This window comes from Urocampus carinirostris, chromosome 3 (assembly GCF_059441175.1).
Source record: "Urocampus carinirostris isolate Australia breed hairy pipefish chromosome 3, RoL_Ucar_1.0, whole genome shotgun sequence".
Taxonomy (NCBI): domain Eukaryota; kingdom Metazoa; phylum Chordata; class Actinopteri; order Syngnathiformes; family Syngnathidae; genus Urocampus; species Urocampus carinirostris.
In genome coordinates, this window is record NC_142351.1 from 36,572,399 (window position 1) to 36,596,621 (window position 24,223).

Below are 24,223 nucleotides of genomic sequence, written 5' to 3' on the forward strand. Positions count from 1 at the left end.
TGTTGTTTACAATTTAAAAAGCGGTAGATTAAAAAAATAACAAATCTAAATTATTTTTTAATATATTTTTTTAAGCCTTAGTCGAACTTGTAAAGCAGTAGTGTTGGCAGGTATGCAGATTATTTATTTTGGTTCATACTTTTTCTGTAAATATGAATTTTAATATATTTGTAACATGCTTTTGTTGTTGTTGTTTTACTATATTTCTGTCTTTAAACTGGCAGAAATTATCTGCCAGCAAACGTTTTTTCTGTTTTTGTGTCCAGAAAGATAATAATTTTAAAATAATAAAAATACCAAACAAAATAAATTATATTAATCCCTATGCTATCTCATGGACAGATTAATTTATTATTTAAAAAAAATGAAATCTGCTGGCAACCTATATCTGGATGCATTTTTCAGTTACTCGTTGTTCATTGAATGAAAGTTAAGACACTAAACATTTTTTTTTCTAAAATAAAATAAGACAAAATTTTGCGGCACACGAGACGAGGTCTCTTGGCAAACTTGTTGAAAAACTGCCTTGGCGGCACAAGCGAAAACATACACTAATAAATTGCAGTTGCTGAACCCTGGCGGACTTCTCAAGTACTGCTAATCTGAATCTAGTGACTGACCCGGATGTGCAAACTAAACTAAATCTATCCCGACATGGTGCGAATATCGTGACGGATTCAATCTCAAACCTACCGTACTTGTCAATTCAATTTCGGTAATGTCTACTAGAAGTTTACATTAGTGACGTCCAGTTAATTAAAATTATATTAGTTAGCACTTGGTCGGAAAGCATGCACTCTCAACTAAGCTAGCAAATGGTGCATACTTGTTGCAGTCTCCGTCCTTCCTTCAGCACTCCGCCGGACGTGCATCATTCAGACACCGTTGCTTAATGGAAGGGTGAGGGGGAAACGATGTTAACGTTCCTCCACATTCTGCTGACGGGTAAGCTGTCAGTTTTTAATTAGGTGTGCTAATAATTTAAGCATGGTCGTGTCATTAGTAAGCAACGTAAATTTCCTCGTGTTGTTGGACAATATTACCTGACTGATATATCACCTTTTTTTTGTAATACACCAAAGTGCCTTACATTTAAATATTATGAACCCTAATTATTGTTTCAAAGCCCAATTGTAAATTTTCAATGTTTTTTGAAAGCCAAATTCTGGCATCCCATGAAATTCTGATATTTAAGGGGCCTAAAATGTACTTTCAAGTTGCTAGTAAACACTCACATTAAGTCAAGTCATGTTTATTTGGATAGCCCTTAATCACACAGAGTCTCAAAGGGCTGCAAAGACCACAGATTATTGCAAACCACAGACTATTACTACACCATCCCCTGATCTAAAACCTACACGAGGGCAAGTGAAAACCTCAACATGAGGAAAATGAAGAAACCTTGAGAATGGACCGCACATGAGGTAATCCCCTTTCCAGGATGCCAACTGTGGTTATAAGATTGTGTACTGTCTATGCAGAGCTTGCTCTGTCCACTGCACGCATCGGCCCGGTATTGCAGTACCTCCGGGATCGGTGCATTCGCAATGATCGCAGCAAGGCTTTAGGGCTAGGACCTTAGCTTGCCCTTTTGGCTGAGAGTAAGTGTCCCGGCTCCTAGGCTTTGTAGCGTATTATGAACTGACTGATAACGGATAATGGATAATGAATAACGAAGATAGAACAATAACCCTTAAAAACCCCTTCCAGGATGACCAGACTGCAATGGATGTTGCAATAACAAATAATACACAGATATTGTCAACATAAAATACAGGTTATTCGTATCTTAAAGAATAGAAGTGTGTTTTAAGCCTATATTTGAACAGTTCCACTGAGGTTGCAGATCAAATCTCAGGGGAAGAGCATTCCACAGCACTGGCGCCCGTATGGCGAACGCTCTCGAACCTGCAGATGTCTTCTTGGCCCTTGGGATCACGAGTATACCAGCATTTTCAGAGCGAAGGCTCCGGACCGGTACATAGGGCGAAATTAAATCTGAAAGATATGAGGGAGCAAGTCCTTGCATGATTTTGTAGACTACCAACAGAACCTTAAAGTCACATCATAGCTAACAGGGAGCCAATGCAGGTTAGCTAAAATCAGGCTAATGTGATCAAACTTTCTTGTCTTAGTTAAAAGCCTCGCTGCAGATTTTTGTACCAGCTGAAGGCTCTTAATTTTGCACTTTGGGAGGCCGGAGAGTAGTGCATTACAGTAATCGAGACGGGAGGTAACAAACGCATGAATTATAATCTTCGAACTGCAACCCTCGCTTGAAACTACAAATAACTCGACAGGTTGCTCATTCAAGCAGTTTTTGTTTACAAAACGGTTGCAGTATTTATCAGAAGTGTAATTAAAAATATATACATACATAATGTTGCCAGTCTCTGTTTTAAACCAAGCTGTCATCAATGTCCTTGTAGAAGGGCTATTAACAGAATCAATATCATTATTTCATTAATTTAAAAATTGTCAATTTTAAAAATTGTTACATTGTGAATCTTCACGGTAGAAATTCTTAAGATTAATTTAAAAAAATAGTGCTGACTACCAAATCGTTACCAACTACTGTAGTTCAGGGGTTGGAAGCCTTTATGACTCAAAGAGCCATGAAAGCTAAGATTTTTTTTTTTTTTTTTGAGAGCTGCACCATATAGTTTAAAAAAATATATTCAACTAAACCACCAAACCCGCTCTCCAGACTAAAGCTAATTCTTCAGAGCATTTTATTTCACTGTGTGATCTTTGATGATTTGATAAAATCTATTAAATGGTAATAATGGCAGAGCCAGTGTTATTCAAGGTCGTTGAGGTTCGTTTTGACCGTCATTTTTGTCATATGTAATTGTTTCAAAACAGGGTGCCGGCAGAGTTCTTTTCTAAAAATGTCACAGAATACTGCAAACAAGAAGGATAGGGATGATCCCCTACCTACATGAACGCCAACACCTACCACTCGGCCAATCAAATTGCTCTGGGTGCTTGGCTAGCATTTTTGGGTGTTGATTTGTTGTGTGGGTTTTCATCATAACGTGTCTCAACAGTGCACATACCGTACATTGTTTAATGAGCTTCCCTATAGAGAATTCCATGGAGATGTACAGCCAAAACGGGATCTGTTGCTGTAACACCGTGACTATAAACTGTACAGTAGTTGCGACTCTGCCCTATGTATTCTGGACCGAACCATGCAATTACTGTGTCTTTTTGGCTTTGCATATATCAAAATTGGAATGGTATTGGAAAGATTATCATGGCTGTATTTGATCTCTGAGCTAGATAAGAGCCATATCGTTATTGCGAGCCATACGTTCCCGACCTCAGTACTAGGTGACTATGGCATTTAGTCAAGCTACTCTCAATCAATGGGAAATACAAGCTGTCTCTGTAACTTAGTTATTCATCTTTGAGCATTTGTCATGGAATTAATTATTTAATCAAACAAACATAATTGATAGATCCAACACAGAGCGCAAAACCAGGCCTACCATATTTATGGTATCCATGTATCACACGGGGAGCAAATAGAGCCCCTGAAACAACTCTAGTTGCTATTCCTGATAGCATATCCGTATGATTTCTTCCTCATTATACAACGTTATCTCAAATGACAGAAAGTAATGGTCTCAATTATTATATACGGAGTTATATTTTAATGGCATCAAGGTGTCCAATGACGCTAATAACTTTTTTAAGGGTGGGTGCAAAATTTTGGTGATATATGAGGAAGCCCCATACCAACTACAAATAGAAATGGATTCAGATTTTTGAGAGCTACAGGTATATTGAGGTTTTACAAATGAGTGACCCAGCACATCAAATTCACGAAAACGAGTGGCGCCATCTCCACCGGTTCCGAGTCTCCGGCGAGGAACATATGGGAACCGCATCACTAGCCTTACAAATCCAATACACCAAACACGAATTGCACATCCTATCCATCCCATATTTTCAGTTTTACTTTAATTACTGATAAGATTTACAATTCATTTTAGGGCCATATCGCCCAGCCCTAGGTGTTTATTTTACTTGTCAAATTTAACAACACAGTGGCTAGAGTTGAAACTTGTGTTCAGTGTCTATAATTTAGTTGTCTATTCCTTCTGAAGGTATTTTGGGTGTTCTGCGGGACAGAGTCACTGCTTTTGGTAAGCTAAGATTTGGAACCAAAGTCTTCCTTCGCAATGCTGGATGTAATCCTCCTAAATGTTGTTTCTGTTTTTTTTTTCAGAAAGTCTCAGACTTGTGGATGGAGAGAACAAGTGTTCCGGCCGTGTTGAGATTCTCCGCCATAACCAGTGGGGTACAGTTTGCGACCATGGCTGGGATCTCCGCGAGGCTGACGTGGTGTGCCTAGAGCTGGCCTGCGGTCTGGCGGAGTCGGCCCTCCACGGTGCGGCCTTCGGTGCGGGCCGGGGACAGATCTGGCTACGGCACGTTCAGTGCACTGGACACGAGTCCAGTTTGACCCGGTGTGCCGTCCTTTTGCACAGTCACCCCCACTGCACCCATGAAAATGATGCAGGGGTCAAATGCTCAGGTGAGCAAATGAAGCAATCAGGTGCTTTATGTTTGCATGTCTACAGTGCTACCAAATACAATAATCCAGGCCCGTTGGATGATTCCGTCAGGACACTCATAAATTCCTAAATATGTCAATAAAAGCTAGTCTCTAGTTTATTCCGATCAAATGATATGATTTTAAAAATAAATGCTAACTAAATGCTCTTTCTGTCCTCTGGAGGGCAGTAAATGTGCAAAATAGCTGTCATCCTGCATGTGGACTGAATTAGATAGTACAAGGAAATTGACATTTGTAATGTTTGTATTTTTTTACATACGCAACATGACGAGTCCATCTGTTCCTTGGTTATTTATTGCGCTGCTGGACACATGCAGAAATGGCAGGTTTGGTGTGTGGTTCCTTTGTGTGTGACATTTTCTCAGAACCACTTTTGACTTAAAAATTGTGTTTTTAAATGATTCCACAAATAAGTTTTCAAAGTCTTTTGATGCGTTCTGAAATATGATTTTCAATGTTTCGCAGCTCTTTGTTTATTTTGGTTGAAAAAGTCTTAATAACCTTTGTTGCAAATTAAGGTGTCCTCAATAATTTGGTCATTCAAATACAAATGTAATTGTGTTTTACATTTTTTGTGATAATAAAGAAAACAATAAAACGGTTTTTGGTCTGAAGAAACATGTTTTATCATTAACAAGTTTGAGGATATCTGCAATTCAGCCCAAGTGTTAAGTAAACCCCCAAATCTGTCATGTAATATCTTGTAACTACCCTCTCTTTGCCACACAGGTACCCTGTTTATGCCCTTTCTTTCCCTGTTGTCCCCCCACAACGTGTTCTCCACCGGGGAAGCAGTTCGATTCAGCTGCAGCGTTTTGCCAGGTCACCACATCAGCGACTTCCACCTGTACAGGAATGGCGTTTCCACGCCCATGGTGACACAGAGAGCAGATATGAGTCAGTCAAGGGTGGAGATGACTCTGCCCAACATAGAGACTTTTCAACAGGGCAGCTATAGCTGTTGCTACTGGGTCAGAGGCAGCTCGGCTTCTCAGATACTTAGCTCCCCACCAAGCAACCCTGTCAATATTACTGTAGGTAAGTCAGTAAAGTTTTCATTATTTAACTATCACACATTTATTCAGCCTAAGAGTTAGTCCCAGGCTGTTGTTCTATGATGTTTGGTTTTGTGGCACAGACTAGAGATCCCTTTGTTATTACGGTTAATGGGGACCAGAACAACCTGTGAAAATTAAAAACCTGCTAAGTAGCATCGCACCTTTTTATAAAAGTCCCCTGGAGCAAACTTGTCCCGACATGAGGTCCTTACTGACTGAGAGTATACAATTGTAACACAATAACAAATATAGATCTACAAATAACAAAGAACACATAATTTGACTTGAATGTCATTTCACACAAGTAAAACAAAATTAGAGGGCTTCTCCTTACAGTGAAATATCTTTTGGAATTTTTTTGCTGTGGTCGCAGTGGAGCTCCTGACCCCTCAGCACTGGTACAACACATCATCTGAGGCCCCAGCTGGTTCCGTCATCATGGGCCAGCGTTTTAACATCACGTGCTCCACACCACAACCGTATCCCGGAGGCTCCTTTCAGTTGCGTCTCATCCGTCCTAATGGCACAGTGCACCAGTCTCTGCCGGCCCTCAGCCCCTCCGTCACTTTCAATTTCACCAGTGCCCACAGCTTACATGAGGGCTACTACTACTGCCTGTATCGGGTTCAGCTGGGAGGACGTACCTTTGTCTCAAGGGAGAGCCAGGCACTACCAATATCTGTCAGAGGTGAAACTTCTTAGGCTTTTATTTTTCAAGGGCAGCACTGTAGTTGGCATTAAATGTAAGAACAGGCAGAAATTAACATGCGTATTACCTCTTCTTAGGTATGCATTACTTATAAAATATACATTAAAAATGGTGCCAGAATTTATTAGTTTAAGTGTGTCAGACGTAGCCCACCTTTGTTTGTCATTATACTACAGTTGATGACACATGCCAACAACCCAACTATGTCCCTGGCTGCTGTTTTAGCCGCACCAAATAAGCCCAAAAAAACGGAAAAGGGATGATAAAAGCACCTTTATGCACTATATTTGACTGCCGCTTTATTCTTTGCACGTTTACCAGTTTTAAACATTTATCTTTTAATTTGAACATGGTATTTAAAAGAAAATAGGATTTTTATTTTAATTGGGCTTTTTGTCAGTTTACATTCACTTTATTACCGTATTTTCCGCACTATAAGGCGCATCTAAAAGTCTTCATTTTTTTTCAAAAGCTGACCATGCGCCTTATATATGGCTCAATGGTGGGTCGCAAAGTCTTGTGACTAATGCAACAGCCGCCGACTAGATTTTCCCCCGAACGTGAAGTAGTCCGCGGTGTATGATGGGATTTATATACCGGCGTTTCATTGGCTAACAAATGTGTCAATCATCATTTGAATCTATCACTATTTGCTAAAGTTATTCGGAGGTAAAGGGGGCGGATCCTTTTTATCATTTAGAGGCTCGGATAGGCTAAAGGGGCAAAACAAACCCTGCAATTGGTCAAAAAAGATGTGTCAATCATCAGTTGAATCGATCACTATTGGCTAAAGTTATTCGGAGGTAAAGGGGGCGGATCCTTTTTATCATTTACAGGCTTGTATAGGCTAAGGGGCAAAACAAAGCCTGCAATTGGCCGAAAAAGATGAATGTGAATAGCATGTTAGGTCGAACTACGGCATAGAGGAAACAGTATTTTACTATTCTGTACTGTATTTGTAAATATTTTACTCTCCTGGATTTAATACACTCACGGATATAAGAGGACCATGGTTGCACATTATTATTGAACACAACGACTTAGGTGAGCTACTCCGGCTATACGTTTTCCCAGTATCTTGTTTCAGAGTGATATCGATGTTTCTGTGATGGGTCTTTTTTTTAAATTAAACTTAATTCCAAGTGTTTATTGTCATATGCACAGTAAAGTTGCGAGCGAAAAAGAAAATAGAAACTAAGGAATGGTTGGCATTTCTTGAATCCCAAGGCTTTAACCTTCCGAATGATATTTGGAACGATGCATTTGAGTGACATCGTACGGACACCGCATCCGCAAGTGTCTACGACACGTATTTGCTTTTTTGCAAGCTTTCGGAATGTTAAGGGGGTAAAAGTCTGACTGAACTATCTGACTGTTTTGTCGACGTTCCCATTGTAGCGCCTTATAATCCGGTGCGCCTTATCTATGGAAGATATAGGACCAAAAACTATTTTTTGGGGGTGCGCCCTATAACCCGGCGCACCCTATAGTGCGGAAAATACGGTAATTGTAAAAGTCAATAAATGTAAGATAATGACAATGTGAAAAGTGGACGTTGTATCTGTACATACGTATTTGAATGCACTAATTGTAGAACATTAAAGTACCGGGACAGCTACATTTAAGCACGGTAATTTAAATTTCACAAGGACATACGTTACCGATGACCCTTTTACTCTGTTTGAATGTGTCATGAATAGCTGTTTGCTGATATTTTTGTTGTTCTTATCCATTAAATTGAGCACTTGTCACTGACAATAAAATCTTCCACCCTCAGATCCAGACCCAGTTCTGAGTCCAGTGATGATCAGCTGGCTTGTCTCTGGCGTCACATTTATTGTTGCTGTTATTATTATTGTTATTGTTGCCAATGTGATGTGCAAAAAGGAGAGAAAACCGTCTGAACTCGAGCGAGGGACCAGAACTTGTAAGTCAGTTGTTTTTAAGCCCAGCCCCAAATTACCACAATGACCAACTGTAGTCGAGATTTGTTGAATGTAACTAGGAAAGTTACTTCTAATTGGTTAAAAATACAGGGAAGGGGGGGGGGGGGTAGTTGACGAAACATTATCATAACTTGGTATTTTAACATTTGTTTAAACTGTTTGGATAACAATGTATGCTTCTTTCTACAGGTGTGGAAAACTCTTATGTTGCCTTATCAATCAACAAGCTACAATGAAGCTAGGCACATTCCCAAAGGTACATGTTATACATTAAAATCTATCCAGTGTTTGATTTTTGTCTCCTTTTATCAAATGTGTTAAATAATTTCAGTCTATTGATTTCATTATGCAAAATGTGGTATTGTCACTTTAATTTATAGAAACAAATGCTTGAAATAAGTTTTGAATGTTTTTTATTGTTATACAGTATATTTTGCTGGTGATTGCTCTGAGAAGACATGTAAGCACTTGTAAAGAAGCTTGCAATTCTTCTTTACAACATGATAAAGCTGACTGTGAAAGGACTGCATCTACAAGGGATTCTATTGGCTTCATCAGCTATCCTTACTAAAACTCATTCTGACTCTGAATGGTATATGTTTTATTTTGTATTTTTATTCAAATTTAGGTTTCCTACATAGTACTGCATCTCAACTCCATTTACTAGCAATGACCTTTGTTCTAAAGTAGTGTATAATAAAATGTACTTAGTTCTTGTTTACACATATTAGTAGCAGGTTGTGAGGGGTACCTCTGCCTCAGCCCAGTCTGAAAAGAAACAGAATAATTATTATGACTTTTTGAATCTGAATTTGCCCATAGGAAATGAGCTGTAAAGTTGGTAACTGAATAATATATATCTACAAAATATTCCCCCAATTGAATTTTGTGTGGGCTGTTGTCCTTTACCTAAGTTTAAATGAACCAAATGACCTCAACAACAACTGAGGAAAACTGCATAACGTTTCGTTTAGCTTGGCCCAAGATGGTTACAAGAAAGTAGCAGGCAAATGAAATGTTTTTCTTTTAACAAATCAACCTGGTAAATTTTTAGTGACACTGGGACAAGTGATATATTTTACAGCACATTAAAACATCTCAAATGGTCAGCTGTTTTTGTTTATTGCAGCAATTGTAATGGGACATTCTGGAGGTTTGTTAGGTCATGTAATGGTCTAATTGTTTAGTATCAACCCAAAGGCATTCCACTTTAAAAAATGATTAACATAAACACCTGTGCATAATAAGGTTAGTTTTTATTGAGATGTAAAGTCTTCAACACAGAATTGGTGTTTTGATTTTGCACCTGCACTGCATCTAAGTCTGTAAGCTGTCTGTAAGCTAATACTGCACGCCCAGCAAATAAGTTAAACCTGAAAAGACTTAAATTAAAAAAAAAAAGCTGTTTCGTTTAAAGCAATGAAGGGCCTAATTACGCATTTATGCACTTTAAGTTTCCACTTGAGTGGTAAAATGTGACTTTGCCATTAGGTACTTATTGTGTAACACTATCATGTGTTATGCAATGATTTATACTGATTGTTTTACTTTTCTTCAAAACCATCAATGCATTTATTTCCATTGTTTCATTTAATTGTAATATGTCACTAATAATTAAAAATGCTTTGTTGAGTTGAACACAAACACAGATTGGGCTTTCCTTAAACCATTTTTATTTATTTTGGCAACAATTAAAACCTTATAATTACAACCATACAAAAATAGTTTTTTTTTTTTTAATTGCGAGCATGCATAAAACTTATGTTTAACTTGTCTGTTCCAATGCAAAAAGGGTGAACTCTGCCCTTAGTCGGCAGCAACGGGTAACATTGGTCACTTCTTATGAAGTCACAATAAGGTAAACGGGCGTTATCGTAAATAAAACCTCTTGATAAAATGTTTCTTTCAAGTTGAGATTTTTTCTTGGATCATTCTATTCTTTTAGTGTAATCATTTGTTTCCATGTTGGAGAAGACAAGGTAAAGGAAGGCTGCCACAATGAGGAAGAACACCAACTGGACCCAGACTGGGAGGAAGCGAGACGATTGAGGTTCTTTGGGAACATCTGATTTTTGATGAATTTGTTTGGATGTTGATCTCAGCCTGGTACTTGTATACGGGGAAGCAGTGTCGTAGGTGTAGTGTCTGAAACCCAACAGGAATATCGTCGCACATGTTTCTATATTGCATATGAAAGAACTGAAAACTAAACAAACCGAACAGTAATCACAATAGTAAATGATCTGACACTAAAGTATCCATATTATATTTTTGTTAATTAGCACAATATGATAGCTTAATGTAACACAATACATCTGAGTACAGGACAAACATACAGGTAACTGCAGATTTTTAGACCAAGTACTCACTCGTGTTGAAACTCCCTCTCTGTCCACCTTGGTTTTGCACTCATATAAAGCCGACTGCTGGAGATAAAATACAAATATATATATTACACTGATCCCTCGTTTATTGTGGCGGTTGGGTTCTAAAAATGTGAAACTTAAAAAATAAAACCCTATTTACAGGGTCAAAGTACTGTAAAAACAAGTTTTTTTTTTTTTTTTTACAAATAACTACTGTACCATCAAATTAATGAGCAGGGAGACTGTTTAGCAAATCAGAATGCAGAACATTATGCAAATATGTGAAGTAGCAACACCGTGACGTTCCTTTTTAATTTAAAATGTCGCACATCTCAATACACAAGAATGTAGAGATTCTACATGTGCTTTTCTAACCAAAGAAATTGCTAGTTCGCCGCAACAAAAACTTGATAAAAGTATATATTGTCAAGAATTTGAGATATGTAACTTACTTGTCTTCTGGCAAATCATTTCGAGTCTACAAAAAAGGACATGATCAAATGTCAGAAAATAAAAACCTATAAGATGGCCAAGAAAGCTGAAAACATATTCAAGCCTTACTTACAGGTGTCCTGTAAACATATGTTACTTCTTCCTCTAAAATAGAGAAAACAAAACAAACATTTATGAGACAAGCTAAATTATAAATGATAAGAATCCTGCATTATTATTTATATCTTGGGGGATTTTCCCATGCACCCTTGACACCCAAATCAGTTGAAGTAGTATTGTGCTATGGTGCCGTGGTTCTAGTACACAGACTGGAATGTTTAGGACTGAGTGATGGGTGCTCAAAATACTTTTCTTCATCAGTTAACTTGAGTTTATTTGATCTTATTTTTTGTTTGCTTGTTGAAATCACAAGCTAACAGCTATTGTTATTATCCCAACCCCTGGGACATGTAACATGGTGAAACAAATGTACTTTTTCATAACTCCATAGTATTTTCCAGATATTTTTACTGTCCACAAAATTTCCTGGGATTTATTGCAATTTCTAAAAACCTGCAGCTTTACGATTTAGAAGCTTATGACTTCAAAGTGGTGTGTAGGACGCTCGACACCCCCAACAGTGACCAGATGATGAAAGTGCTGTATCTGAGTCAGATCAGGTGGCTTCTCCTGCTCCAGGTAAGCATTGAAGCAAGTACTATCTGTTAAATATGAGGAGCAAACCCCCCCACCCCCCCAAAAAAAAAAAAAAAGAAAACCTGCGTGGAGAGGGATGGAAGTCGCCAGGCTGTACTTGCCCAAGATGCACCACCGGAAGTGTTGTGGCGACAACCCAGGCAACAAAGGAACCTGGGAACACTCTTTATGTAAGACTTAAGAACACTTCAATATCTCCTTCAACAAAAACATTTACTACCTCTTCACAATTAGGCCTACTCTAACTCTTACATTTGACCATATCTTTCGTTTTAAAAAACATTTTTGCATAAATGTGTACCAAAAAAGGTGTGGTGAGGTCAAGATTTTGGAAATGGAATGGCTGTATAAAAATCAAGAGTGACCTTGAATTGGGGGAAATATACAGTATGTACTGTAATTACATTTTGAGAATACCAATCAATTGTTCAATCATTGAAGTTAATAAGAAGCTTAAAAAATATCAAGCAAGGAGAGAATGTTTGTGTGTATACATGTTCAATAAATTACCAAGCCCGACACTGTTGAAATAGTAAATTGTGTTGCTTGACAAGAATGTTCCAGGCAAAAAGTTGTCAAACTCAATAAATGAACGAGAAATTTTGCGCACAATTCTCTAAAAACTGCTACAGAGTAATAAGGCGCTTTCGAAAAATTCCCAAATAAGGTAGGGATTGATATGGTCATTTTTGCTTTATTGTGGTCTCGAGAGTACAGAAGTCTACTGGTGATCGCAGACTTTAGTTGGATGTTGGGATTTGTAGTTTCTCATTTTTTTGCGTAGGACAACTTATCCGCAGCACATACACACGGACATTTTCCTCAATGCCCCAATGTTACGTATTTTTTACGGAAAACATTTCCAGTTCCCCTTTACCTTCTTCTCTGTAGAACGTTTTGTCCGGTTTTTTAGAGGGACTTCTTTTCTCTTTAACCATCGCCTCTCTAATCTTCTTCTCGTATAAACTTCGGGTGGATTCTTCAGTATCAGCAAGCGACAACAGAATTAGAAAAGCACAGAGAAATCCAAGTCAAAATAAGAAAACTATTGCCGCAGACAAATGGATTAAAATTAAATACTGACCGACTACAGGACCATGTTTTATCCCATATTCGTCCAGGAGGTCACTAATCTCGCCAGAAGATTTGGAGCTCAAGGTATACATCATGTGCTTGCAGATTGCTAAAATGCGTATCAATATTCGGAATATTTCGGTTGCTAAAAATAATTAAGGCTGGCAAGGGCAGTCTTTGCACAACACCTCGGTGCTTCTTTCCTTTCCCCACACGTCGTCCGTGTAACTAGCGATCAGATCAACAGTTTCTGTGACATCGTTCGGATTTGCTATTTTTTTCCGGGGGGAAAAAAATAACACGGTTTTTCTGTCGGGATGTTTGGTTCTTCTGTCGTAGTTATCCTTGCGTTCTCGTTTCCATCCTATTATGTGAATGAAAGTTCCTTGCAAACCACCCCTCGTTTTTGCCCTGATATTGAAACCAATCGCACCTTGAGAGCGTCTACTTCCGTGTTCCACCCCGCCTTTTTTTAGCAGGCTTCACTAAATCGAGCACTACCAAGTGGTTCCTGGTGGTAGCGACATTCCTTCACAATGTGTTAAGTTTGATTTTAAAACTAAAATGATGTTTTGTTATTTTGAGGGTAGCTGTTTCTTTTTCGACAAATATATCTGACTTTTTTGGGGGCACAGAATGTGCCAAATTTAGGGATGAAATGAAATGAAATGAAAATGAAATGATCTGCATTTTATATAGCGCTTTTCAAGTCAATGACTTCCCAAAGCGCTTTACAATGTGCTCCACATTTCCCAATAGCGGCCTTGCAGCCATCTAAGGCGCTAACCTGCTTATTGGGGGTATTAAGGGTTCAGTGTCTTACCCAAGGACACTTCGACATGTAACACGGGCGAGCCGGGATTGGAACTGGGATCCCTTGATCCCAAGACAAGCCCTCTACCTCCTGAGCTACTGCCGCCCCGATGCGTTTTATACATTGTTGTATCATACGCCAGGGCTCGTAGTGATTTTTCACTGTACGTCCCTAATACATGAAGAAAAAGTTGTGTTAAATAAAAATAAATCTAATCACATTTTGAATAATTTTCAGTTGAGCGAAGTAAATGTAGTCCACTTTTGCTATAATAGATAACATTGGACCACCGAAGGTGCCTGAATAGTAAATGTAAATGGTCTGCATTTATATAGAGCTTTTCAAGTTAATGAAGACCTCCCAAAGCGCTTTACAATGTGCTTCACACTTTGCCTTTTACACACACTAACTAACCGATAGCAGCGTCAGCCATGCAACTACTTGCTCATCGGGGGCGTTGGGGATTCAGAGTCTTGCCCAAGGACACTTCGACGTTCATGCTATAGGGATTTTTGTATCAAGAAATTTATTTTGTGTGCCTGATGAAAACTAATGATTATTGACAGAGCCATATATGGTCATAGTGGAATACATCGGTCAGGTTTCGAGTAGTTTCAGTCTGGGTCCGTGTCAAGTCAAGTCATGTTAATTTGTATAACCCTTAAGCACAAGGGGTCTCAAAGGGCTTCACAGATCATTGCAAACTACAGACTATTATTTCACCATCCCCTGATCTAAAACCTACATGAGGGAAAAGGGAACACTCAAAAACCTCAACATGAGGAAACCTTGAAAAGCACATGAGGTAATCCTTCTTCCAGGATGACCAGGCTGCAACAGATGCTCCAATAACAAACAATACACAGATATTGTCAACATGAAATATAGGTCATTCGTAAGTTATAGCAAACGCTCTCTTCTTGGCTCCTGGGATCAGTTGTAGACCAGCAGATTCAGAGCGAAGAACTGTATCATATGCACTATTTTAAAAATATTCAACATTTGATCACATTCTCTATTCGGCCCACTGTCCAATTGACTTTGACACCCAGAGTCTACTGTATAGAGCAGGGGCCAACAACATTTTTGAGGCTGAAAGCTAGTTTTTGTAAGTGATTTGAGTAATTTTTTTTTTTAATGGATTTCTAAAAAGAACAACTTATGTTATAAGAAGGTGTTATTACGGTGTTACCAGGTTGTACCTATTGGAAGTGAATTTAAAAAGGCTCACTCAACCATCAAAACATAATAAGATTCCCTGAAAAATCGCAATAACCCATCACTGATGAGCTATTTTCAAAACCTGTCCACGGGCTACTCGGATGTTCTTAGAGGGCTACCTGATGCCCGCGGGCACCACTTTGGAGACCACCGATCTAAGAATGTACTACAGTCCATAAATCTATTGTTTTTAACCTCTAATCTAAATAAACAAATTAGGTCACTCCCCTCACCACAGTGACACTAAAATGAAAAATTCAAGGATTTTGTTTAAAAAAAAAATCTTAGATTATATCTTAATTTTCACACAAGCTCGATACCGGATACTGGAGCAAGATACCAGACAGAACGGGATCGATACTGGATACTGGAGCAAGATACCGGACAGGACGGGATCGATACTGGAGCAAGATAAAGGACGGGACAGAAGGGATCGATACCGGATACTGGATACACAAGCAGGATACCGGACAGAGTTTTAAAATGGACGTCTTGCAAGTGCAGAGGTTCGTTGACGGACTGACAAGGAGTGAATGGGAGCACTGAGTTTAAATAGGACGGGAGCCAATCAGGCAACAAGCAGCAGCTGGTGCCAAACAAGCGGGCCCAGGTGAGGGCAATGGGCAGTCGGGACAACCTTATTGATTTTTTAGAAAAAAATAGGTCTTCTTGATCAGTCTGTATGTGTACATGTGTTATCATTAATCAATATTACACACTAAACTGTAGAAAATGCGTTTCCTTCATTTGATGATTACATGTTAAATAATATATATAAATAATTTTGAGACTCTCTTACTAAAAGAGTTCAATTTTGGAAGTAGAACGTTTTGGCTGAACACCAGCCATTGTAATTTTACTTACAACTCAACCTGCTGATATTGTTATTTAAAGTTTTGTTTTAATGATGTGCTGCAGAAACGGAAGGAAAAAAAGAGTTGTGACGGATTTTTTGAAAGTTTTTCACTACAACCACACATTTTGAAAAAGAAAATCATGTTTAATTGAAGTCACATTACAGATATAAATACAATAAGGCAATAATATATTTTTATTTGCAAATAAATATCATTCTGCATACTGTTGTATTCTAATTGATTCATACAGACTTGGGAAGGAAAAACAGTATCATTGAGTCAATTTAGCTCTCAGTCTATAGCTCGCTGCGTAGTAGGTAATGGTGGTTTGGCTTCATGTCGACCTCAACAGGGAAATGGTCACTCACTGCTAGGGCCTAAAAAATGTCATCACAAAAAGCAGGTGAAACTTTTACAAACATAAATAATTGTGGAAAAGTAAACTGGTTGCACGTGTTGATTTGTTAAACCATTTACTGAAACATGAATGCAAAAGAATACAGTGCCAATAAGAAAAAGCTAACGAAGTTTAGAAGAAGGCTTCCCTCAGACTCCAACGTCACTTCGGCCGTCTCCTGAGTACATTTAGTTCTTCTGTTAGAAATAATAAATATCCGCCCCCGTGTGAAATGTCGGCTTTCCTGGTCATTTTTCTCTCAAGAAACGAGCGCGCATAATTGTTGGATGAACGTAGGACGTCTTTGGTTAATGGAGTCAGATAACTGATTCAAACAATTTGGTAAATGGTACATTTTGATAGTTATATTCCAACATTACTTACGATGACAAAATCTTGACTTTATTCATATTCTAGCGACTGATTGTGTTTCGCACATTAAAATAGAGTGAAGAATGGAATGTACCGCTTTTTAATGTCAAAATGTTAGCATGTATGTTATTGTTGGTTGCTTGAATCCCTTAACCACTAGGGTCAAAGGGGAACCATTTACTGTGGTATGTCTTGGGCAAGTACAGCCTGGTAGCGCCCATCCCTCTCCAGGCCAACTGTACCGTCAAAGGATAAGGAGCAGGGAGACTACTTTGCCAATCAGAATGCAGAACAAAACGCACGTCCATGAAGTAGCGAAACCGCGAAAAGTAAACCGCATTGAGGCGAGGAATTAAGGTAACTACATAAATGTGCCCAAGTAAGATGTAGTTTGAGACATGTATACCTCATCTTCTGTCAGATGAAAATACTCTTTAAAGTTGAATGGCTGTGCAGACCCTGGAACTATGCTGGAAATAATCTCACGTCCATGTACAATGATCCTGAATCGTAGACAAAAATGCATGATCAACTGAAAACACAAATTGCATAGCAGGTTTTCTCTTCTGCTAACTTTAGAGAGGACTTAAGAGCTACCACACGCCAGTAACTCCGACCTGTCGTACGCACAGTGCGTCTTCTCCCGAACGGTCGTGTCCTGCTCATCCCCGATCAGCCACCAAAATTTCGGGTCGGTTTTTAGGCGAACGGCTCGCCAGCCTTTGACGGTGACGTAACCGCAGGCAGCGTTTAGGTCACCTAAGATCATCACATTCTAGAAAAACGGAAGGTTTTACACTAGTGTCGTAGCATTGTCAAGTACGAGAACAAACCTCAAAGTCCGTGTAGATTTAGGAATAAAAAACAAACACCTGTGTCTTCCACTTCCGGTATATCTCCTTGAACACATCATACAGCCCATCCATCTGTTTCATGGCACTTTTGGGGCTGGTGTGCTGCCCGATGAGGATGAAATCCTTCATTACTAAAATAGAAAAAAATAGTGTCATAATCAGTGTTGGGGAATACGGCAATATTTTTTAGTAACGGAGTAATCAAACTTATTGTTTCTTTCTGCCGCAAAAACGCCGGTATCGTTACTGACGGTCAAAAGCAGTGCGTTACTTGAAATGAAGCGGTTTCCCACTCTCCTCCAAGTATGTTTACGTTCATGTCTTTTCGGATCATCTCACCATTCAAAAGAGCGACTACTATATAGTTAGATAGCGATTGCGAATGTAGTATTTATTATTTTGTTGAAATAAAAGGCAAATGAGGGCTGTCATTCGTGAACGACACGTCTCTATAAACCGACTCTTGGAATTAGGAATAAACTACACACTAATCGAGAGCCGGTTCCCTTGCATACGCTATTCTTCTCTTGTGATTGGCCAGAATGCATTTTTTTCAGGGGTTCTGCACTTTTAACTTTGAATTTGTTGAGTATGAAAAATGTTTAACAAATGGTACTGTATTTTATGTTTTTTTTTTTGTAGATTTATAAATATTTCCTGTTTCCTGTGTTTTTCAGTGTAAACATTTAAGCGTTAATTTAGCTTTATCTCTCCCCTTTTTTAAGTCATTCATAATACATGATAAATGGTAAAATGAGGAATAAACCACCAAAGCATCACAAAGAGCTATCTGGGAGCCAAAAGAACCCGCTCTTTTTAGTGAACCTAGCCGAAAAATCCGGTTTCAATTAAAAAAGAGTCGGTATTCCCCTTTCTAAACGAACCAGTCCAATTAGATTTAATGTATTAAACACACTTTTAATGTTTCCAGCCGATTGTTATTTTATGCCATTGTTTATTTTTGTGTCACTTCAAGTGTAGGATAAATCTGTTGCTGGTGAGGTGCAATACAGTAAATATCTGTATTTTCTAGTTTATTAAAATGACTTGAATATTCCTCGGAAAATTTCGCTAGCTACTAACTCAGTTAATTTTTGTATCTATAACTAATCACTTTTTAAATGTGCTGGTCATAATCTCATTATATATATATATTTTCAGCCTTGAATTATCGTTTAGAGTGATAAACACACAGTTCCAAGCAAACTCACTTGGTCCTTTTACATTTGTAATTCATCCCGACATAAGTGTTTCATTGAGGAGATTAGACATTGAATAATTGGAAAAAGATGGCGTGGACGCAACGGCTCATTTTCTATTTATTACCGTTCTCTTGTCTATTTTGCTTTCTTTTCTAGACACATGCTTGGCCGATAATACCTATAGTCGGGAGGAACTTATACATCTGGGTCTGCGTCTAAATTTCGACTTTTGGGGCACTTTTTATACCACCTTTGATATCCCGCAAAAAATACAAAAGGGTTGCAGGATCTCCGTGGGTGGCCAACCCACTTACGAAGCGGCGAAGACGCTAAGATAATGGAGCTACATCAGCGGGACTGCAAAAAAAAAAATCTTCCCGTTAGAAAATCATTTTGCTGTTGATTTTTCTTAAATTTACCTTTTCTTTTGTACTGTCGGAGTATTTTTTCATTTTCCTATGTTTTAATGCACTTTTCTAATGAAATAAAACTGGTAGTACAGTAAGAAACAATCTTTATATTTTAACTTATTTTTTTGTTATAAACTAAGGAAAATAATACTTTTTATTTGACCATAACAATCTGAAAGATTATAAAATTGTCTGATAAGTAAGTTTAAAAGGGCTGTGTGTATTATTTGACCACTAGATGTTGCTGTATTGTGTAGTGCAACTCGTGACGAGTGCTAAAAACACACGGGAAAATACAGATTACGGAAACTCAGAGTGACCAAACTGCACCATTTTTCTTCAACTGTTTTGAACAGCCTTCCATGAAATTTGGCGTTTTTTGGCAACCGTAGTAGCAATATGGCTGACAATTATGTCACTTCCCTCTAGGTGAGGCTCATTATATGTAAAATAAATTCACATTTCTCTACCCCTGACTTGAAAAAAAAAGGTTTTTTGATAGTTCATATTATTTTGCCTATTTAGATTAGAACTTTTTAAAAAATATGAACTAGTTTTTTTTCTACCTATAGGAGGCGCTTAATAATACACAATTCCCTTCAAATGTGCATTTTTTCACTCTGTTTTATACATTTTTGTATTTTCTTATATTACTATGTTTCAACGTAATTGTTTGAATAAAATAAAAACTTATAGTAAAGTAAGAAACAGCTCTTATATTTCTTATTATTTTTTCTACTAAACAAAGGAACATAATTCTTTCTATTTGACGAGAAAAGTGCAGTAAAAATACAAGTACAAATACATCGTTCCAATTTTGAGCATATCATATGAACTGTAATTTAAAAAAATCATTTTTTAATCTATTTTTCTTGGAAAGTAAGAATAAAATAAAATGTAAAAAACGAAAATAATCTGCTTCTGGGACAAAATACATTTTGTCGATTGAGTCTCAGCAGAAAGAAAGCAAGTTCTGTGATTTTTCAATGCTGTTACTTTTTATGGATATATTTTCGTATCTCAAGAACCCTTTAAAGTGTTTTAAGTACCCGGATGGGTACCAAGACCGCCATTCTAGCTTCGATTTCTCCTAACAGAAGCTACCAGAAACAATTCAATTTTTTGCTAACAAGGCCAAACTTCCAAAACCTAATGAGTTAGGCATTTCATATGTCTAAACCTCATTTTTTTCATAGTTTTTTTTCCCATTCTTTTATTTTCAATCTCAGATGTTTAGAGAAAACGGATGTTGCACACAATGCGTGAGAGTGCCGTGTATTTCCCTTACGAGTGGTCGGTGAGAGAACACGAATGATGAAAGGCTCTCTGGAAAAAAACTCAGTATCATTGGTACCCTGCATATCCAATTTGGGATATTGATACTGCTCCTTCACTTTTAGCACGTTGTTTCTGCGAAAATGATGAGAGGGATCAAACGCCGACATGACATGTTGAGGGCAGAAACTCTGTTTTACCTGTAAACGTAGACGTATTGTTCCTTGTATGTTTTCTTTCCCAGCCTCTGGCTTTCCACGTAGGAATATGAGTTGGATTTGTCAAATCTGTTGGAAAAATCGTATACAGTATCAGGAGGAAGTATGAAAATTGTTTTATTCACAATAAAATAGTTGCATTCAAACTTAAACAGAAAGTTGGGTCATTTTGTTAAAAAAAGACTACCCCAAATGTATTAGCCTTGTACAGAACAACACCAAAATGGCATTGTTTCATAAGAAAAAATGACATCCCAAAAATAAGTCATTCTTTTCTGGAAGAAGAGCGGGGGGAAAAAAAGGGTCATTTTGTCTGAAACCCCCCAAATTGTGTGTGTGGGTGTTTTATTTGAACCCATTTCTGTGTAAGAATCTAATTGGGTCGTAAAGGACAAAACTACCCCCAAGTAACCAGGTAATTTTGGTTGATTAAAAAAGAATGATTTTGTTTGAAAAGGACTGTGTGTATTATTTGACTACTAGACGTCGCTGTAGTGTGTCGTTCAACCGACTGCGAGCGCTAAAAATATCAAGGAAGAGTATAAATTACAGAGATCCAAACCGGCCAAACTATACAATTTTTCACCTCATTTTTTGGCCAACCTTTTGTGAGGTTTATGTTTTTTCAGGTACCCGTAGCAGCAGTATGTTGGACAATTATATCCGCTACCTCTGGGTGAGGCTCGTGTTATGAAAAATAAATGCAAATTTCTCGACCTTCCAGGACTTAAAAACACATGTTGATTTGCTGGTCCATGTGTTTTTGCTTAGTAATCAATCTAATATTTTGAAGTAAGGTTTTTTTCTTTGTTTACCACTAGGAGACGCTAATTTATTCTCCCTGTCTCTATAAGTCCTTTTAATTTTTTTGCACCTAACTTAAAAGTACAGGCGCTCCCCTACCTACAAACGTTTGACTTACGTAAAACGGTAGATACGTACATTTTTTTCCTGGATGTCGAAACATATCCGGACATTGCTGTGAGTTGGATTTTGTATTGTGCACTTTTTTTCCGAGTAGAGAGCAGTACTGTAGTGTTTCTTTCCGCCGCTACCGGCGTGTGACGCTGTGGGAGGTCACCCAGCATCCACCCCGATGATGAAATCCGCTTCCTCTTCCTAGTTTGTGTGTAAACATTCTATACTGTAGCTCCAGCGTGCTAAGAACTTTGACATTTTTATTGTTTAATATCTCGTGCACCCATTTAGTGGAAAGAAGAGATGACCTGTTTCTTTTGAAATGAAAGTGGAATAAGAAAGCTTGATGCGGTTGAGAAAATGGTCGAAACCCTTTTTTTTGGCCACTTTTTACCACGGAGGAGGACCTCTTGAAGCGCAAGTAAAAAAGTAAGTAAAACCTCACTTTATTAATCTTTATAGAGCACATTATTTTATGAAATGTTTATTTTTTTGGACCAAACAATACAGGTTACTTATACAAGCCTTAAACATACGTAAATTAACCCTTAACATACAAAATATAGCAGTGAAGCAACTTCTAAACAAATTCAACTTATGAAGGCACGATCGGAACCTCTCGTTCGTAAGTCAGGCAGCATCTGTACAACCTGGAGCCCTAGTATTACAGATGTATAGCTGACATTTGATTAAATACATATGCAAGGAGTCACGTTTGTTCAGTAATTTAATCACAAAGGCTTTAATAGCTTAAAATATAAATAAAACAAGCATTGGGTTAATCGTGCTTTACTCGGATCGAGTGCTTTGGTACGAATAATATGAAAAAGTAAAGTTTTTTTCTAATGATTCCTTTTTACCTCTAAGAGCTATTCAATAATACACACTGTCCCTCTAAGGCTCCCAAAATCTTATCACTTATTTGTAGCCATTCTAAATATTGTTCTGTTTGATACAAAACAACCCAGAAAGTTGAATGAATTTGATCCTATTAATGAAGTGTTAATTATTCGCTGGAATGTCGTTGAGTTTTTTTATCCAAAGGATTTTCGAGTTGACCAACCTGTTCAGATCTTTGACCAAAGTTTGTATCGCTCGTCCTTTCAAGTCTCGGACCTCCTGAACGAGGCACAGGTCACATCGGGAAAGAATCTTGGGGAGATCATGTTCAGCTGTCAAAGATCCACTGAGAAATTCTCGCGGTGAAGTTTTATAGCCTACCTTTAGTAGAATCCCCATCACTTCCTTATTGTTTGCTTTGGATTCTCCAAAGCTCTGAACGTTAAAAGCGCAGATTTTGACCGAAAAGGCCGCGTTTAAAACGCACAGCCCCACAACACACATTGGGACCACATTCCTCATCTCATAGACGTATGTTCGCCCAACCATGTAGGGAAAATTGCCACGATTCCCTTCTTAAGGGCAGAGTGATTCCTCTTACATCCAGCAAAGGTGGCATCCACAAATGCAGTGACAGGGAAGGTGCAGGTGGATTGCAGGTTTGTGCACTGGATGTGCTGTGTCAGTGTGCCAGATGATAATAGAGCTTCATCTGGAAGTGTGAGAGCTCGCCAGTGACAATTGAAAATGCCCACGTGACCCCAAACAATTCACCTTTGAATGCTTTGTCGCTTTTTAGAAAATTTGGTTTCAGTGCAATGAGACAATAAGCTTGTTTTTTCCCATGAGCTTTCTGTGCAAGAGGAACCTGAATACATTTTGACCCGGAAGGTTTGAGTGCAGGTCCGACAGATATCGTGCCAGACTACCAGTGGGCAAATTTTGGGAGTCAAAAAAGTTGTCCAAGGAGGCCAGTCCTAGAGAGCTATCCAATTTTTCTCATTAATGAATAAATATATCATGCAGGCATCTACATGTTCTGTTTTGTTTTAAATATTTGCCTTGAACGGGATTAGTTTTAGGGGCGGCACAGCGGTTGAGTGTCATGGGATCAGTTCTGAGGTCATGGGTACAAATCCAGCTATCAGACTTCCTGTGCTTGCCTGCGTTTCCTCCGGGCACTCCAGTTTCCTCCCACATTCCAAAAACATGCATGTTAGGTTAATTGACCGGTGCAAATTGTCCTTTGGTGTGAATAAGGGAGTGAGTTGTATGTCTGTGTGCTCTTCAACTGGCCGGCAAGCAGTTCAGGGTGTCCCCTGCCCACTGCCCGCAGATAGCTGGGATGGGCCCTATCGCCCCCGCGACCCTACTGAGAATAAGCGGCGCAGATAATGGATGGACAGATGGGATTACTTTCATCGAATTGTTTTCAGAACGTCCACAATTAAAGCAAAACAATACATTAGGTCCTTGTTTTAAGCACTAATTTTGATATTTAGTTGTGTAGTATTTTCGTAGTAGTTTTTTTTTTCCAGTATTTCTGAAGTATTTTTGTAGTATTACTGTAGATATATTTATGGTTTTGCCTATTTATCCGGATAGTTTTTTCAAAGTATTTATAACATGTTTTACCCAGGAGTGGCATGTCTAATCTTTTTGCATACAATGTTTTGCAACGTTGATATAAAAAAAAATAGAGACTATTCTATTCTATTCTATTCTATTCTATTCTATTCTATTCTATTCTATTCTATTCTATTCCATTCTATTCCATTATTACCGGAGATATATTTTTATATTATTTCTCTAGTAGTTAAGTATTTCTGTAGTAGTTTTTATGTATTATAGTATAACTGTAGTAGTATTTTGTAGTATTTCTGTAATAGTATTTCTGTATTAGAGTATTACTATGGTAGTATTTTTGTGGCAGTGTTTTTGTAGTATTTCTGTAA

At 38.1% G+C, this 24,223-nt stretch overlaps 3 protein-coding genes across 5 annotated transcripts; 1 reads left to right on the forward strand and 2 right to left on the reverse strand.

The window, feature by feature from the left end:
* The first annotated feature begins 587 nt into the window (after positions 1-587).
* LOC148369578 (uncharacterized) lies at positions 588-10,756 on the forward strand. Of its 2 annotated transcripts, XM_088331652.1 has the most exons (8): positions 589-945; positions 4,116-4,154; positions 4,238-4,546; positions 5,318-5,626; positions 6,020-6,334; positions 8,133-8,282; positions 8,491-8,557; positions 8,729-10,756. In XM_088331652.1, exons 1-7 carry the CDS (start codon positions 915-917, stop codon positions 8,535-8,537), a joined length of 1,200 nt encoding a protein of 399 aa, XP_088187778.1. In that variant the 5' UTR covers positions 589-914; the 3' UTR covers positions 8,538-8,557; positions 8,729-10,756. The 2 variants fall into 2 exon arrangements, with proteins under 2 accessions (XP_088187779.1, XP_088187778.1); XM_088331653.1 differs by lacking the exon at positions 8,133-8,282 and having other exon boundaries at positions 588-945.
* LOC148369579 (uncharacterized) lies at positions 9,952-13,314 on the reverse strand. Its single transcript, XM_088331655.1, has 6 exons — positions 12,901-13,314; positions 12,694-12,795; positions 11,233-11,264; positions 11,120-11,145; positions 10,671-10,727; positions 9,952-10,446 (listed from the first exon to the last, which is right to left on the reverse strand). Exons 1-6 carry the CDS (start codon positions 12,983-12,985, stop codon positions 10,230-10,232), a joined length of 519 nt encoding a protein of 172 aa, XP_088187781.1. The 5' UTR covers positions 12,986-13,314; the 3' UTR covers positions 9,952-10,229.
* A 2,707-nt stretch (positions 13,315-16,021) lies between these two features.
* dnase1l1l (deoxyribonuclease I-like 1-like) lies at positions 16,022-22,874 on the reverse strand. Of its 2 annotated transcripts, XM_088329982.1 has the most exons (8): positions 22,650-22,874; positions 22,492-22,580; positions 20,493-20,579; positions 20,306-20,427; positions 17,424-17,536; positions 17,169-17,326; positions 16,958-17,054; positions 16,022-16,159 (listed from the first exon to the last, which is right to left on the reverse strand). In XM_088329982.1, exons 1-8 carry the CDS (start codon positions 22,815-22,817, stop codon positions 16,079-16,081), a joined length of 915 nt encoding a protein of 304 aa, XP_088186108.1. In that variant the 5' UTR covers positions 22,818-22,874; the 3' UTR covers positions 16,022-16,078. The 2 variants fall into 2 exon arrangements, with proteins under 2 accessions (XP_088186108.1, XP_088186107.1); XM_088329981.1 differs by having other exon boundaries at positions 22,492-22,874.
* Positions 22,875-24,223: the final 1,349 nt, after the last annotated feature.

Bases quoted from the DNA above. Each gene is read 5' to 3' on its own strand.
- LOC148369578 (XM_088331652.1), top strand. From the start codon at position 915: ATGTTAACGTTCCTCCACATTCTGCTGACGG. The intron at 4,547-5,317 runs GTGAGCAAATGA...TTTGCCACACAG, and splicing joins TGCAGGGGTCAAATGCTCAG to GTACCCTGTTTATGCCCTTT. The intron at 8,283-8,490 runs GTAAGTCAGTTG...TTCTTTCTACAG, and splicing joins CGAGCGAGGGACCAGAACTT to GTGTGGAAAACTCTTATGTT.
- LOC148369579 (XM_088331655.1), bottom strand. From the start codon at position 12,985: ATGATGTATACCTTGAGCTCCAAATCTTCTGGCGAGATTAGTGACCTC. The intron at 11,146-11,232 runs GTAAGTAAGGCT...CCTTTTTTGTAG, and splicing joins CATATGTTTACAGGACACCT to ACTCGAAATGATTTGCCAGA. The intron at 10,728-11,119 runs GTAAGTTACATA...TTTTATCTCCAG, and splicing joins AATGATTTGCCAGAAGACAA to CAGTCGGCTTTATATGAGTG.
- dnase1l1l (XM_088329981.1), bottom strand. From the start codon at position 22,817: ATGGTTGGGCGAACATACGTCTATGAGATGAGGAATGTGGTCCCAATG. The intron at 17,537-20,305 runs GTAAGGGAAATA...TTTCTATTTTAG, and splicing joins TGTTCTCTCACCGACCACTC to TAATGAAGGATTTCATCCTC. The intron at 17,327-17,423 runs GTGTTTGTTTTT...CCGTTTTTCTAG, and splicing joins ACCGGAAGTGGAAGACACAG to AATGTGATGATCTTAGGTGA.